This window comes from Gobius niger, assembly GCF_951799975.1.
Source record: "Gobius niger genome assembly, chromosome: 7".
NCBI lineage: Eukaryota > Metazoa > Chordata > Actinopteri > Gobiiformes > Gobiidae > Gobius > Gobius niger.
In genome coordinates this window covers 22,000,304-22,017,054 of record NC_136858.1, presented here as the reverse complement: position 1 = coordinate 22,017,054, position 16,751 = coordinate 22,000,304, and the positions used below count along the sequence as shown (strand labels likewise).

The following is a 16,751-nucleotide window of genomic DNA, read 5'->3' as shown; positions in this document are numbered from 1 at the left end:
AGGATTTTCTTTTTCTCTAGATACTTCACAGTTAGACCCAGAGTTGGTCCGGATTGCTGCCACAGGTTTTACAGGCTGTTTGTCTGCAGTTCGCTTTAACTCCATCAGTCCTCTCAAGGCTGCTCTGCTTCACCGAGACACCAGCCCCACCACCATCACTGGCCCTCTGGTCCAGTCCCGCTGTGGCTCCACCTATGCAGGCCCTGCTGCAGCTGAAACCACTCACACCCTGTCAGGTATCAGAGATAATAAATGTTACAGCACTTGTTATGCTTCTGCCCTGAACTGTTGTAATGTTGAATTTATTTGGATGGCAGGCCAGTCTGGATCTGTGGAAATGGGTGAACCTTTAGTAAATGCCATCAAGAGTGACTCAGCCCTTATTGGAGGTACAGCAGCACCTTTTTTGGCCCTCATCATATTGTAATATGTTGTTTAATATGTTTAATTCTATGCCCATCTTGCCTTGACAGCTGTAAATGAGTAAGCAAACCTGATCTGCTGTTGTTGTTTGCAGGAGTGATAGCACTGGTGATCTTCGTGACCCTGTCTGCCTTAGCCATAATGGCACGGCTCTTATACAGGCGGAAATGGACGTGTCGGAGTGAGGATGTGAAAACAGTAAAACCAGACGACTGCCCAGAGCTGCCTTTCAGCAGCCAAAACAACTCTCAAAGCTCTGGTTCAAGTGAGAACCACAAGGAATATTTTATTTAGCCCCGAGCTGACCGTGTGCTGACCCCATCGTATTCGAGTACAGAGACAAACCTCAGAGCATCTCTGTTTGAACAGACCTCTGCTCTGAATGGACAAATTGGGAAAAGCCAAAAACAGACGCTGTTAGTTTGGTGCGGTTGTATTTTTCTACAGACTGTACATAGATGCACAGAGTGATGAATTTATAGTGTGTAAATATTCTTTGTGCACTTGTAAATACTTCAGTATCCTATGACAATGTCCAAAGTCACGCTTTGTATCCTGAACTGTTTGAAACTAAAAGAGTGATTGTATTTAATGGGGAAAAAATGAATGTACATGAAATGGTGAGAGGATGGAAGTGCTCGTCCGCATTGTTCAGCACAGATAATAATAATGTGCAATTCAAATAAAGTGAACTAAGTATGGGAATGCCAGCGGCTGTTTTCAAGTATAAAGCAATCACATGCACCGTGTGGGAATGAGCTGCATTTGTTCACATTGAACATCACACACATAATGTAGTTTTTATTTAATATTCACATCTATTGTTTATGTCTTTGAATTTGAACAGTTTTTAGAGAGCCTCACCGGCACAGAAAAAACAAGCATTTTACTAAAGTGATGACATTACTCAAGGTCCCCCTTCAACCATTGTATTGCATCGCTCTCCATTGAGCAAACAAGACTTTTTATTCCTGGATCGTCTAAGCTGACCATGGTTGAAAATATTCCCAGCTTGGGTGTGTGTTCTCATGTATAAATCTTCAGCATCTTGTTTGATGTTTTTTCTCTCAGACTTTGCCATTCTGCTGTAAGATTTGGGATGAGTTGTGGGTATAGCTGGACTCCATTTTTTGAGTCCTAGTCGGCTTTTCAAGTTTAAATTCTGAATGTCAAAATGTGAGTCATTAAATTTAAGTCTGAGCTCGTATAGTACTCAACTACCTTTGAACTTAAAGTGTAATTTTAGAGCTTGTTTATTTGTATCAAGGACAGTGGAGTAAAATGAATCGAGTCAGAATTCAAGTCAGAATACTTGAACCTCCGGTCGAGGCACGAGAAACTGCCCCTCAGCAACTCAAATGTTTGAGTCCAGTCACAAGTCCTCAGTTTGATGGTCGAGTCGAGTCACAAGTCCCGGAAATTACTTGGAAAATGAGTCACAAATCTGAGTCCGAGACTTGACTACTGAATCTCTGGTTCTTTGTAGCCTTGCCTGGCCCCGCTCATGTCCCGATGTAATATATGTTTCTTCTGGTTGAACATGGTTTGTCTTCGTTTACATGAGACGAGGCTGTCAGCATTCATTTCTGTAGGGAATGTGTCCCTGTTACTAATAACTGTTCATTATAAAGGAACCATATTTGCAACTGGTTTTGACATGACAGAAATAAGTGTCAAAATACATAATCATCATGTTACATAATCAAATGAAGCGGGAGTGTCTCTGCCCTGATGTTGCATCAAGCAGTAAAATATAATCACTTCAGTACAAGGTGGATTACGAGAGGGGAGCCTGCAGTAGATGTATAGTTTGAAGAGAATCACAGACACCAACTCTGGAACCACTGTGGGATAGGCTGATGTAGACCACAGAGAAGAAACAATTATTTACTTAGGGGGTCATTTATTATTTATTAAGACTGATGCTAAATAGCGCAAACTGGAAATAACATGCAGCTATCTGTGGACATATTGAAATGGTCTGGATTGCAGTTTTAGGGCCACAAATTATGTAAATAAGAGACTGTGAGTAAGAAATGTGTACATTACTCAGCTTATTCATTTTTGCACATGAGCAAATGCTTAGTCAATGTATTTCTTACAAACTCTTTTATTTGTGACTCAGAATAGTGTTGATTACCGTATATAATTACTATATCCCAATTTAGTCCGGAGGCTATAGCATCGCACCAACACAACAAGTGCAACCTTCATCCCAGCAGCTTCATCTATTTCATAAAGTTCAACAAAATAACTTTTGTTCAGTGTTCGTTTGGAGGTAAAGTTGAATTTGCCGTACACAGCGTTTCTTGATGTTCCTTCCATAAACATTATAAATATTGAGTGAAGCAAGCGCTGTATATTGACACTTCATCTTAAGGCAGCATGAGGTCCAGATAATTAACAGGCCCGATTCTGCTTCAAGTTTTAAGTCTTTGAAGCACTGACATAAAGAAATTACCCCAAAATCATCAACTCTCAGAGGCACTTCGAGCCTATACTCATTTGTACATACAGTATGCTATCATAATATTGAATCTGATTGTATTAGAGTAATATTATTTTTGCAGTACTCTCTTGTGTAAAACATTTGGTTACCCTTCCCATTGTGAATAAGTCTATTAGGTGTCAAAAACTTCCAAATCTGAAGTATTTTAATCTATCTTGCTATTGTGTGTTCAATAAAAATGATTTCATTGTCTCATGTCACTAAGGCAAATCTGACTTGTACACAAACATGTACTCAGTGCAGTAGCAATTTTGAGATGCAATTTAAGTAGAGATATTTCTACAAATATTTGGATGACTAGTTACTTATACTTCAAAGTGAGTTTTAAGCCAGGTCACTCTTAATTGAGAAATGTGCTGGTTACTCTATCCACCTATAGAAAAACTCTATAGTCTGCAGCCAAAGCAACTCTGCATTCTCTTGCACTCAAACTCCTGTTCATCCATCATAATCATGCCGCATAATGCCCACAGAATATGAATGTGACATTTATTGATGTGAAACAAGCTCGGAGCCGCGTGTCGAGATCCCGCCCTTGTAAGTGCTGGAGCAGTGACAGATGTAAGCGGTCTCGTCGGGCTTGGGGTTTTGGGAGGACAAGGGGTGAAGTGGCTCAGACAAACTCTCCTTGACTCACAGCTCCAGGCTCTTCCTCATCGCGCCGAGCCGGGGCTGCAGATGGCGGAGTCATGTGAGCAATATGGCGAGGGGACTTCGATGACACTGCACAAGCGGTGGCAACAGTTGCTCCTTTCTAAGAGTAACTTTGCTCTCAGTGAATTCTCTTCACTTCACATTTGGTGCAATTACAACATACTTGTTATGGGCAATGATAGAAGAGAGAGGCTACATTTTAATGTGCTAGTCAACCTCAGTGCCAACTTACCAACACATTAGCATCCCATGTTTCATTACTTTCAGGTATTACACTTGCACAGTAATGTAAATGACAACAATTAGACTTAGTTAGTTCATGTTATTTCCCCTGAAGGCTTAACGGAAGCACAACTCACAAAGGTCTTTTTTCACAAATGTGTTTTTTTACCCCATACTGCAGGACAAAACACATTTTATTTCACAAATACAAGGAGAAAATCCAGAATAGGGCCTGAAAAGCTGACACCCAATAAAGTTGAGTTGTTTTTATCACTTGTATTGTTGCATCTACGATTAAGGTAATGAAGTGTCAGCAGTGGTTGGTCTGGTGTTTGGGTTGTTTTTTAGGTTTGCAACTCCTGTAACAATACTGGGCTATATACAAATGCTTAACACAATTCACATGGAGTTTATGTGAAAGAATAAATCATTTGTAATGTTATCTTATATCACTATAAGATACAGTGGAACATAGCATTTGTCATTGAACTTTATTTTGCTTCAACTCCACATCTTGCAAAAAAAAAGGGTCAGTTTAATGTTTCTTTTATTTTGTTGTCACAGAGTTTAAAAATTGACCTATACACTGTCCAAAAATACTGTCCAAAATACTCCCTACTCGCACAGTGATATCTAGCACATCCGAGACTCCTTATCTAGTTGGCATTTTGACTGCATTGTCCTTGTGTGACCGCCTGTCTCATAAGAGACATTTTGACATTTCAGCCGAAAAAGATGCTCTGTAAATAAATACATTTGCATAGTGTGAAAGGAACATAAAGAACTAAATAAATAAAACAGGTCTGGAGAGAGGACATTGCGGAGAAGAAACTCAATATACAGTAATAGTTATGGTTACCTTGGAAACATGAATAATGGATTTGCAAATGCCTCTTTGTGAACTATATGCTTTTGTCGTGTGTTTTTTTTACATTTACATCCTCATCTTGGAAGAGCATCAGAATGAGAGTGTTATTCCAGCATTATAATTTCAACTTCTTATTCAGAGTCATATGCAGTTGCATATTAGCATTATTGCATAATGTAGGTCATTTTGAGTCCTGTATGGTGTGCAAAGTCCGTCCCTAGAAGGGCTTTTACAATATAAAACAGTTGGAAAATACATGTACATGAACATTAATTACAACATTTGAATGCAATCTAAAAATTATTGCACACTAGGGCGCTTTTTAAAACGTGCTTTAGTTCATTTTTAAAAGCCCCCAGATCTAAGTCCTGTTTCAGGAGTTCCACAGTTTAGCGCCCTGGACATAACGACTGACTGGCCAAAGGTTTTTTTGTTTTTTTTCGAAGGGGCACTTTCACTTTTTTTGTTGTAAATATTGTATTTCTTAGATGTAACCATATTCAAATCAAATTGTATAGCAAAGCTTTGGCTAAAACCATTTTGCAATAAACATAAAAGGACTCTCTCACTACCAAAATCCCAGCACTTGACATTGAACAAAGTCCTTGTGAGGCCCTCCTGGAGTCTGAGAGTGCCGGTATATCCAAAACTTGTGTTTGTGTCCAAGAATTGTGATTGTAGTACCTTCAAAAACCACTAGGAGTGCACGCTACGTAGGTTGCCTTTAATCTATTGTTTCCATCCAGAATGGGTGGGTCAGCACTGAGTTTGTTTTCAGGATCCACAGAGATTCCAGTTTGAACCAGCCCTTCACATACAGGACATTTCCAAACATTGTTTTCCCTTTAATGCACTACAAAAGCACAATCCAGTGAGCACTTGTCTCGCACGCATTTATATAGATATGAAACATTTATCACATTGAGTTTTGACATCTTGTTCCGCTGAGTGTCAGATTCGCAGCACTACATATTCATTACCAGCACAGATGGGGGGGTTCTCTTCATGACAGCTCTGCATTTAAGTTTTTTTCATCACTCTGATCACAGCTACCTCCTACACATTGCCTTTCCACTCAGCATATAATCATCTTTGCCTTGATATCAAATCACAGCGCTCTATTCATATTTATAGGCAGCCACGCGCAGAGTGCTAAAGGTCCTCCATACTCGGGTCTAATTATTCAGTAGCACAGGCTGTAATACATGGATAATGGTGTTTATGGTTGAAGGTCAGAGCCAGTGTCCAGTGAGCTATATGCCTGTTTGATGGATTACTGTTTTCCCCAGTGCTGAACTCTGCAGGACAGTGACAAATCTCTACAAATCACAAAATGCTCTTTTTTCCCTTATCTGAGTTCTTTTTATTGACACCTTGAAGAAAAAATGGATGCCTGAGTTTTTTTTTTCAAAAGTGAGATGTGGACCCCCGTCATATTCGGGAAAAATAAATGAACTGCTGGGCTTATAGTAAACAGCCCCTGAGCTGTGACTTAAAACTTCACGCTGACAATTTCTCACAGAACTGAAATTGGGTCTTTGGATTTCAATAAATGTACTTTTTCTAAGTCAAGTGCACCCGTCAATTCATCTCAAGCTGGTAAATTAATTCTAAACTTTGTAAGTTTATGTAGGTTCAGCCCCTCAAAAATGAGATGCTTAAAGGGGCATTCTACTAATACCACGCAGGTTGAATCTTCATTATTCAATAAGCTTCAAGGCTCTCTTGTTTCAGCCTGACAATATTTTTTGAGTTTCTTTTCACTCATCTACAATAATAGTACCGTTCCCACTCTCATAAGTCTCATTGGGGTCGTAACATGCACTTCTACTGGGATGGAACCAGTGCTTAATTTGATCCCCCGTTTGGGGGAACGCATTCCCCCAATTCAATTTTATTCAGGGTAAAGGATCCGGGAAATATTTTGGAGGATCCGGCAAAAGATGTATCTGATATAATGGTGTCTAATGAGAGTGTTCCGGGAAATGTTTTGGCCTGTTCCCCCAATCCATCACATCAGACCAAAAGTGCTCCTGAAAATACTAATTTACAAATTAAGCACTGGATGGAACACTAATCATTGTTGTTTTATTTTGTAGGAGAAAATATTTCATGAAAAGACTCACAGGCACTGGTGGTGGTAGAGGAGGAGACCCGGGGCAGCCAGTTGACAACGACTAGCAGAGGCCAGGAGAGGAGAGGAGAGTTGGAGGAGGGGTGGAGGAGGGATGCAGCACAGCTGGGAAACAGCCGAGTGATGGACGAGGAAGCTTAAGAAGAGGATCCTGGGAGATGAATGGCTGAAGCATGAATGAGCAGCTGCGGTGATTGGCTGCCTGTCGCGAAGACGCGGCTTGAGATGGGGCTGTGACTGGATGATTGGTGAGGAGCAGCCGGTGATGAGGCGATGAATGAATGTTGCAGGTAGGTCTTCCAGGTTGAATTTGCGCTTAAACTTCATTAAATAAATGGTCACATATAGAACTTTGGGCTTTGAACCAAGGAACCATTCCCACATCAGTGTGTGCAAACATTGGGGCAAAGTGTCTTGCCCAGTTTACCCCTGCCATTAAAATATGCACAATAGGTTCCCCTCTAGCGCCAGGACTCTCGTCTGAAAATGGCATTCTGAAATCTCAGTGGGACTTCTCAGGTTCAATAAAAAGTCAAATAAAGAAATTTGATTGTCACTCAGTCGTCGCCTCGTGTTAACTGAACTATCTGTTACTGACAGTTAGCGCTTTACAATGATTCAATCGGCTTGTTGCTCACTTGGAGGCTAGCCAATAGGAGGAATGGATCAGGGAACGCATGGGCCTGAGTAATATAGAGCTGCATGCATCTAATAATGATATAATGATCTCCCCAAATTGGCAGATTGTGCCAATGTCAGCTTACAATTACGCCCACACTTATCACTATTGCTAAGAAATACACATTTGCAGGAGAAGACACTTCCTGCTGGGGACTCAGTGCAGAAAGATGAATGAACACTCTAGAGCAGGGGTCACCAACGTGGAGCCCGTGGGCACCCAGGGGCCCTTTGGGGCATGTCCAGTAGCCCTTGGGACTTTTTCTAAAGTGTAAAACACTTCATTTTCTTGAATCTAATTCTTAAAATTACAGTTATTTCGGTTCTTGTGACTCGGTATGAGTTTAAAATAAAGCTATTTTAATATAATATGGGGTCAATAACCTATAAGTGAACAGTGTACGTTTAAGTCTTTAGAATTTGTTTTTAACTGGTAGCCCTCGAACAACTTAATGCTCTTAAAGTAGCCCTCAGCTGAAATAAGGTTGGTGACCCCTGCTCTAGAGCAACCTGGGGCCATCAATGTTGGAAGAAAAATACAATGCCCTTACACACAAAGTTAAAAAAAAAACTTGTCTCAAACCTCTCACTTACATTACATGTCCATTTGAGCCTTAATAATATACTGCTATGTGTTTAAATACTGGGTAATCAACTTAGTTTGGCTCAAACAAAGGCTGCGACGAAAAGCCATTTCAACACCTAGCATGTCACACAGCACTGCTTCTTCACAGGCGATTATTTGAGTGTTAGCATTCCCCTGAGATTGCGGCAGCTCGGCGGGGCAGTGACAACATCACATCAGCAGGAGGAGAATAAAATAGAACTGCAAATTACAGACACTGCCAACACCTAATCCTCAATAATACTACTTTTGTTTCCTGCCGGTGCATGCAAATTAGACACCAGAATTAGAATTTCTACTTTGGCTAAAAGCATATTGAAGACCAGGATTTTTCTTTTTGAATCATTTCCAAGTGCAATTTCCAATGTGCTTCCTCTGCCCTCTTCACTTGGCACTATATGGGCACACTTTAGATTCCAAAGCCACACAAATTGGGGCCAATTGTTTTCTCACTCAGATGAGCCAGACGTCCTAATTAAATTCATGCTTGGCTGACAGGCCTGCAGCCACAACAGGATCTGAATCAATTAATCTCACCATCATTGGGTTGTTTACTTTCACCCGTCACAGCCAAAAACCATGGTGATTACACTGAAAAATAAAATGGAATCTGAAAGTTTTTCTTTTAACTTCTCCCCTCATTCGGGAAGGGCAAGCAGTGCTATTTCAAATTAAGCCGACGACGGAGAATGTGACATGTAGTCAATCACGTAGCATATGCTGTGGCGTCATATAGTTCATTCCCTTGTTGCATTTGTTTACCGTACAAAAAATAGATTGGTTGTAATAACATTCTAACATTGATGAAGATGGCAATCCGGGTGTTTATGCCAAACTGGCATCATGGAAGCTGGTATTTAGTAGCAGGATAAACCAAAAAAAAAAAAAATCATATGAACTGTGGTAGGGGAGCTATTTGTCACGCGGGGCAATTTGTCACTTTGCTTTTTATAGCCACACTAGAGGGCGCCGCACGCTGATACTGATATATACTATGTGTACTGGCATTCTTCTTCTCTTCCAATTGTAATTTTCTCATTTGGACTGAAGACATGAGGACAGGGCACATTTGAATTGTCTTGCCTTTTCCCAAACTTTTGTTTAGTGCCCTAAACAAAAGACACTGATCTGAAAGACACAGATGTTAGCTTCGATTTGAGTCTTTTTAGAGCTAGCATGCTAAAGCCGTTTGTTGCCAGCTTCGATTGTTGGTGATTTGCTTTTATAGAAAAAAAATATATATATTAAAAAAAAATCAACAAAAAAATCAACGGTTAGTTCCAATGAGTGTTGACGAACACATGTGGCCTTGCATTGTGACTGTTTTAAAACATATTTTGTCCTTTTATCTCAAAAAGCAAAAAGTTACAAAGGTTCGTCAAACTGAACGTTAACATCAAAAACTCCATTAAAAACAATAGTGACAACCAACCCCACACATTGAGACAACTTGTCCCGCACATGAGGGACATTGTCACAGTCGATTTTGTTTTGTTTGACAGTTTAATGACTATTTATTGCAATATGATAGAAAAAAGAGAGGTTCAAGCTTTCATTTAATGCAGGTCTGACTTGTGGGATTTTCTGTTGATGAGCAGCAAACTCGTGTGACAAATAGCCCCGGTCTATGGCGCTACTTTCTGAGCGTGTTCCTACAAATGCGGCTTCACGGACCTGTAGAGCTTTTTCTCTCCGCGTGGTCTGGAATGATGAAGCCAGTGCCGACTATGGCAATGTAAGAATGTCCATTTCATGGCATTTATATAATTTCTGATGTTTCTCCATAATAAACAGATTAATAGATGATGTTTAGTGGCTGTTAGACGTGAACCCGACCCACAACTAGCAGAAAAAAATGAAAATGTTTTAACATTTTGATCAGAAGCCACTTTTATATGTTAATTTTTTTATCAACTATTTCATTCATGACTTTTAACAAGGCTTTGACTTCCTTTCTATTTTTTGTATAAAGCGTTAAATGTAAAAACTACGACGCCTCAAAGCTGCATTATAGTCAATGGGAACTGCCTTTCTAACCCCGTGTTCCGGAGAGTCTAGTGGTTCATGACGAAGGCCAATCTGTGCCATCCCAAACCGCTCACTCACACACTACATCTACACAGTCAGGGAGAGTGAGGTCTTTTCCAACGGTTTAACTTGTTTGCAGAAGAAAATAAATGTATATGAAGTGCTACCAAACTTCACCCAGCGAGGAGTCTGGCAGGCAGGCTACAAAAATGATGAGAACAAAAACACACCCAAAATATTTCTGGAATGAGTCCTGCGGTGACTGATATATTCGGAAATCAGAAGCACATATGAGCCACGGTTTATTTGCAGAAACGTGTGATATCAATGGCTTCTTGTTTGCTTTGCTGGAAATAAAAGGTTGCCCTCCATGATGCTAGATTGTCAAACTTTTTTCACAATAATACACCGACTATTTCGTACATTTTTCTCTTCTGTGGGTTCCCATGCTCATCTGCCAGATTAGACAGGAGGTAAAAAGCCAATAGAATCTGCCCCATCGCCACTAAACTCCAGTAAATCCAGCACAGACTGACTCTAATTCCCCCTCTCAGAAACTGCTGAGTCTTTGAACTGCACTCAGCATTCAGCCTGTCACCATCTCTGTCTCCACCCCGAGGACTTCAGCCTCGCAGTTCCCCCTCTGTCAAATCCACCAACGCTAGTGCGGCCTCGTCCCAAAGGATCATGGGTAATCTGCTATCCACGGTCTACTTGTAAGCACCTCGCGCTATTTTTGAAATATCGCACCCTTGATATATTAAAGCCGCAGAGGACATTGTCGTTTCTTTGCCATTTGTCACAGATGATCACGGCTCACACTGAATTTGAAGGTCTCTTAGTGAAGGTATGAGAGAGGTACAAACATTTGAAAAGCAGCAAACAGTGACAATTAGTGTGCTAGCTTTGAAACGTGACAATCCCATTCACCTCAAAAACTAGACCCTGGTAAAAAAAAAAATAATAATAATAAATAACTAGAAAGAAGCCAATCAGCTAGTTTCAAAGGGGTCCACTATTGAATGGGAGCACGTATTTCAAAATAAATTTGCAATTACCAGTCTTAGATCCAAGCTTGCTTATTTAATTATTTTTTGTTTTTTGTTTGAAGTGTTTAGAAAAAATGTATGAGCATTGCTTGATACTAGTAAAGTAAAAGATATCTTTGCCGCCTCCGAAATGGCAGAAAACTACAGATGTTTCTATTTTTATTGATTGATTGGACAGGTACTGTAAAAAATATTATCTGTTCAATACTAAATTTATCTAGTGGATAATACTATAAATACTATGTTACTTGTTTAAAGTGCATATGACTCATTAAACACAATTATACTTTAGATCAGGGTTGGGCAATTAATTTTCATAAGGGGCTACATGAGAAGCCGCACCAACAATAACTCGACCTTATTCTGCTCAATTTGATCCTGTACATTACACTAAACTTTGAATAGCTGATACCTACTGTTATTTCTTGTTGACATTTTTTGATTGAATCATGGCACGGGCCGGATGTGGCCCGCGGGCCGGTGTTTGCCCAGGTCTGCTTTAGATTATGCAAACGAAAGTACCAGGTTTTCTGTAGACATTTTTTGGATGTTTATTATTTCACTTCCTTATTAGGCAGAAAGTAACATAGAGGAAAACATGTTTAACTGTTGCTGTGCCAACAATGTTCTACTAATGATAAATGAGTGAATTTTCTTTTAGGTCACAAATAAAATGACCTTTTACCCAACTTTTAAATTGCTGCTACTCTGAAATAACTGATTACCACAGACATTATCCATCAAACTAAGTTATAAGTACAAAAGGATTAAAACCTGTCATATGCACTTTAAGTACTGGTTAAAGGAAACTTAGTATAGATTTGTTGCCATGGCCATGATATCTTTGGTAATCTAGGCTACTGTGGGCAACGTATTTGAAATAATATCCTGGGATTCTAGTACTTCTATCTATATTCTTGTTACGAGCAAGGCAAGGAAATTACTCAATGCTTCTCAATAATCTAACGAGATATAGTATGGGGAAGCTAAATGTTTCCCCCATAATTTTGGAAATATGCTTCTAAAAGTGCTAAAGTAAACCAGTTCATAGTTGTTTTCTACTTTGGCTCTGATCTTGCCCTCTGAATCTTCCAAAAAACGAAAATATCACAAACTTACAATTAAAAACTCCCATTTTCTGCTTGTGAAGAAACAGACGGAGTCATTTTGCACCTCAGACTGCAAATGAATCCCTGCTCTGACACCGCTCAGCTACAAAAGGCACCAATTAACAACAAATGAAAGCAAATGGAAGGATTGCGCTCTCTCGCAGTCGATGGCAATTAACTTGACAATACTGAAGTGTAAATTTAAAAACCCCGGAGGAAATGTGGCTAACAATCTGGCTTGTAACATTAGCTGATATGTTTGATTTGCGCAAAGGTTGGGGAAAAAGCAAATTAGCTGCCTTTGAAAAGTCATTCAGAATGTGGTTGTAGCTGTAACTTTGGGTCAAAAGCGGAGATTTGCTATGGATGCCATCTTTGCCAACGAAATCTGCACGCATTAAAGACCCCCTCAATGAGCTGCATACTAATTCTTTGATGTTGGAGATATGTCTCGAAGGATGTTTCACTCTGATGATTGCTCTGATCGCCTTTTTAATTACCTTAAATGGATCAATTGCTCCAGAGATGAGGCACTCAGCTGTATAATCAACCTATCCGAGGAAATACAGTGTGTCTTTACAGTTTGTGGAGCTGGGAGATAGTTGTGCATAGAGCTTGAGCTGAAAGAATTTAACTTTTTAACCTTTTGTCTTTCTGATGATGGATTTTTGGCACAATATATTGGACCCAGTCAACATCTTCATCATAATGTGCAGTGTCTATTTAGAGACGCAAGAAAGAGAAGCCAACTCCACCTCCTCACTTGCAGTTTATGTCATTGTTTTTTCATAAACTTTATCGTTTTCAATAGCTGACATTTATGTAAGTGGTCTTTAAAGCACCGTGTAAGTAGACAGAAGGGAGCGGAAAGAAAACAGACTCAAAAAGTATACCAACAACTTGAGCTTCTATCAAAGGGGTGAATTTACCCTTGGGGTGTTTCTGTGTGGAGTTTGTATGTTCACAACGTGTCTCTGCTTAGGTTTCCTCCAGGTACTCCGGCTTCCTCTATATCACTAAAAAACATGTGCAATAGGTGAATCCTCCAGCCAGGTGATACTGACCATCAGCCTGGCTCCACATCTGGAGATGGGTCTCCGGGCGCCGCACTGCCACCACCCACTGCTCCTTAGGCGTCCAAGGATGGGTCAAATGTAGAGGACAAATGTTGTTGTATGGTTGTTGTATAATGTCAAATAAAGCACCTTCCTTATCCTTAATGTATTTCATTTCCGTTTATTTTATTGGCTACCACTCAGTTATGAACATCTACATTAAATAGACTATAACTATGCAATCAGGGCATGCATCAATTTGCCTATTCGGGCCATAATTGTAATGGGAGCTCAATTTCAGTGCTGTGAAAAAGAATCTTGTTTTAGCTTTTTCTGTCATGTCTGATTGTGTCAGACATAAATAAATGTATGTGCAGTGAATCAGTGTAAGCAAAACCCATCCAGGACTGGGGAAATAAACAAGGGAAATAAACATGCAAACTCCACACACAAAGGCCTGCACGTTCCGGGAACTGAACCCGGGACCTTCCTGCTTTGAGGCACATACGCAAACCGTCCACTCAGCCACCAGGAATGTAGTGTTTGTATATGGCCACAGGGGGGCGCATTTGTTTACCTTATCAGGGTTCTCTCTGCCAGTTAGGAGCTTTCCTTCTTTGACATTTGTTTTTATTGATATCTGTCTTTTATTTCTTGAGCTAAAGCTACTATATTTTTTAACCCAGATCTGAACTTCACTTATCATTTTAGCTTTTCCTTTTTTTCCCAAATTGCTATATATTTTTTTTTCATAGCATATCATTTTGGGGAGTGATCCTATATATAGGGAGGTGATAGGATGGGATAACAAAACACTTTTCCAACCTTTTTGTCGTGGGTTCGTTTCCTAGCTGCAAACCTCTGTCTCTCGCTGCTCTTCACCCCCTTTCACCATCCCAAAAGTTCTATCTTGAGTATCAATCAATCAATCAATCAATCAATCAAAACTTTATTTATAAAGCGCTTTTCATACAAGGTTGTAACACAAAGTGCTTTACAGATTAAAAGCAGTTCCCGCCCACCCAACCACCCACTCTTCCAAACAGACAACACTGCTCTCCCCACCCCCCTCCCCATAGCCACACACACACACACAGCCACACACACACACGCAGCCACACACACACACACACGATGAGATAATGGACGTAGTGCTGAGTCTGGGTACAGATGAACCAGGTAAGGAAATGCCATCAGAGGAGCCGTCTGCACCGGGAGCGGTACATCAGCCACAGCCACAGGGCACCGCACCGGACACCCCGCGGAGGTGCAGCAGAATCGCCACACCTCCGTCCGGGCACCCAGAGGACAGCGCCCACACAGCCACAGCCAACCACCGCTCCCGGGGCAGAGGGCTCCCTCAGAGGAAACACTGGAAATTCTAAAAATGCAAAAATGCAATATGCAAATAATAACATTAGAATAATAAAAACATATATATAAAACTAACTAAAAACTAGTATAATATAATTATAAACATAAATAATAATAAAAATAACTGAATAAATAAGTCAGTAGAAATCAGCTAAAAGCTAAGCTAAAAAGGTGGGTCTTGAGCCTGCTCTTAAAAACATGAACGTTCTCTGCAGCCCTGAGCTCCTCCGGCAGGTCGTTCCAGAGGCGAGGGCCGTAATATTGGAAAGACGCCTCGCCATAACTCTTTTTGTTGACTTTAGGAATAACAAGGAGACCTCTGCCAGAGGAGCGAAGTGGCCGTGAAGGTTCATAGGGTAAAAGCAGTTCTGAAAGATAAGAAGGACCAAGACCATTAAGACATTTAAAAACCATTAAAAGAACTTTAAAATCGATCCTGAAACACACGGGGAGCCAATGCAGCGATTCTAAAACCGGTGTAATGTGGTCCCGCCTCCTGGTCTTCGTCAGGACACGAGCTGCTGAATTTTGTAAGAGTTGTAAACCTGAGATACTCTTTTTGGGAAGACCAGAAAGCAGGGCATTACAGTAGTCGATACGACTGGTGATAAAAGCATTAGCGTCTCCGTGTTGGCCCGAGTATGTCATGAGTTGCTATAGGCCTTGTTCAAAACAATACGTATTACTTAGTATAAGTAATTTTTCAGGGTTTCAGGTTACAATCTTCAACCTGCAATTCAAAAAAAGCTGTATTTCAAGATTACTATATTTCAGTCTGAAATTGTCTGTATCTTAATAGTTTTACTCTAAATTTGAAAAAGTTAATTTTAGATCTTCAGTAGTGTCAGCATTGATGAATGTATTGTAAATTGTTGGGATTGTTTAGTTTTTTTGTATACATTGTTAGAAAAAAGCTTATAATGTATTTTATATAGTGATTTTATTGTACATTAGATTTATAAATGTTAATTTTTTGTGTACTCACCTGTCCAGGGACTTCAGATGGAAAATAACTTTGCTTAATCTGGTACAAATCATCTCTTCTTTTGTAAAGACTAATAGTTTTGTATATTGTCCCTGTTTCAGTAAACAATAAACTAACTAACTGGACATCTTGCATAACTAACAACAATGTTTCATATTAGGCTATTGTTATAATTTTGAACATCAGCTAAAAGGGTGCAAATGCAAGGCAAGTGACTCATAAGAGATTTGTTTTTGTTCCATGTGCTCTGCTCATCTAACTTCCTGTTTACGTAATGATTGGTTCCCAACACCTTACTGTATGACATGTTTTTGTATAGGCAAATTTACACTAAGGATTTATTTTTTGTCATTTCACTCTCAAGACGCTGCAGCTCACAGAACCTCGCAAACAAGTGAAATCATTCCCAGTGTATGATTTTGATCATCTCTTATATCATTGGTAAGTCAGTCTTATGGCCAAAGAAGACTTTTAAAGAAGCCATAAGAAGGAATAGTTTTGGAGCCATTGAAGTAATGCGATTAAGAAGTCTTAGCAAAAATGCACACATTAATATAGCATATAAAGTCTATTGTGCTTGAGACATCATAAAAAGGGTGATGCAAACAAATTCAGTGTTTTCAATCAGTCGATTGTTTTTCAAGCAGTGCCTAGTGCCACCACATGGATTACAAGCAGAAATACACAAGTAGATAGAGAGAGAGAAAAAATAAACAATCAGATAAAATCACGCACCAGAATTTAAACTTTAAAGTCCCATAATGTAAACACTGAAAGAAGGGGAGCGGTCTCCATGGTAACACTGCTGCTAATATACACAGTCTATGTTGCGATCCACTTACAAGAAATCGGGTGATTTCTTTTAAGACTCCTCCCTCATGCAAAACATCTCTCACAGGCCGAGTGAGTCATGCTGATTGTTCAACATTAAAGACCTCACTTGACCTGTAGTTAAGATTTTGAGAGATTTTTATCAGAGCTCGACTTGGCTCATTTGAATGGCAAAATTATTTTAGTGGATTTCAATGTCGCTCGCTG

The 16,751-nt window shown here is 39.8% G+C and overlaps 2 protein-coding genes across 2 annotated transcripts in view; one reads left to right on the top strand and one right to left on the bottom strand.

Moving 5' to 3' along the window:
• LOC306965747 (contactin-associated protein-like 4) overlaps positions 1–1,533 on the top strand; it is a 55,758-nt gene extending 54,225 nt beyond the window's left edge. Inside the window, exons 22-24 of the mRNA XM_079560281.1 lie at positions 21–236; positions 318–389; positions 518–1,533. Of these exons, the coding sequence (XP_079416407.1) occupies positions 21–236; positions 318–389; positions 518–717 (488 nt within the window). The 3' untranslated portion in view covers positions 718–1,533. The remainder of the gene's footprint in view (positions 1–20; positions 237–317; positions 390–517) is intronic.
• wipf1b (WAS/WASL interacting protein family, member 1b) overlaps positions 1–16,751 on the bottom strand; it is a 170,815-nt gene that overhangs the window by 110,810 nt on the left and 43,254 nt on the right. The window lies entirely within an intron of this gene.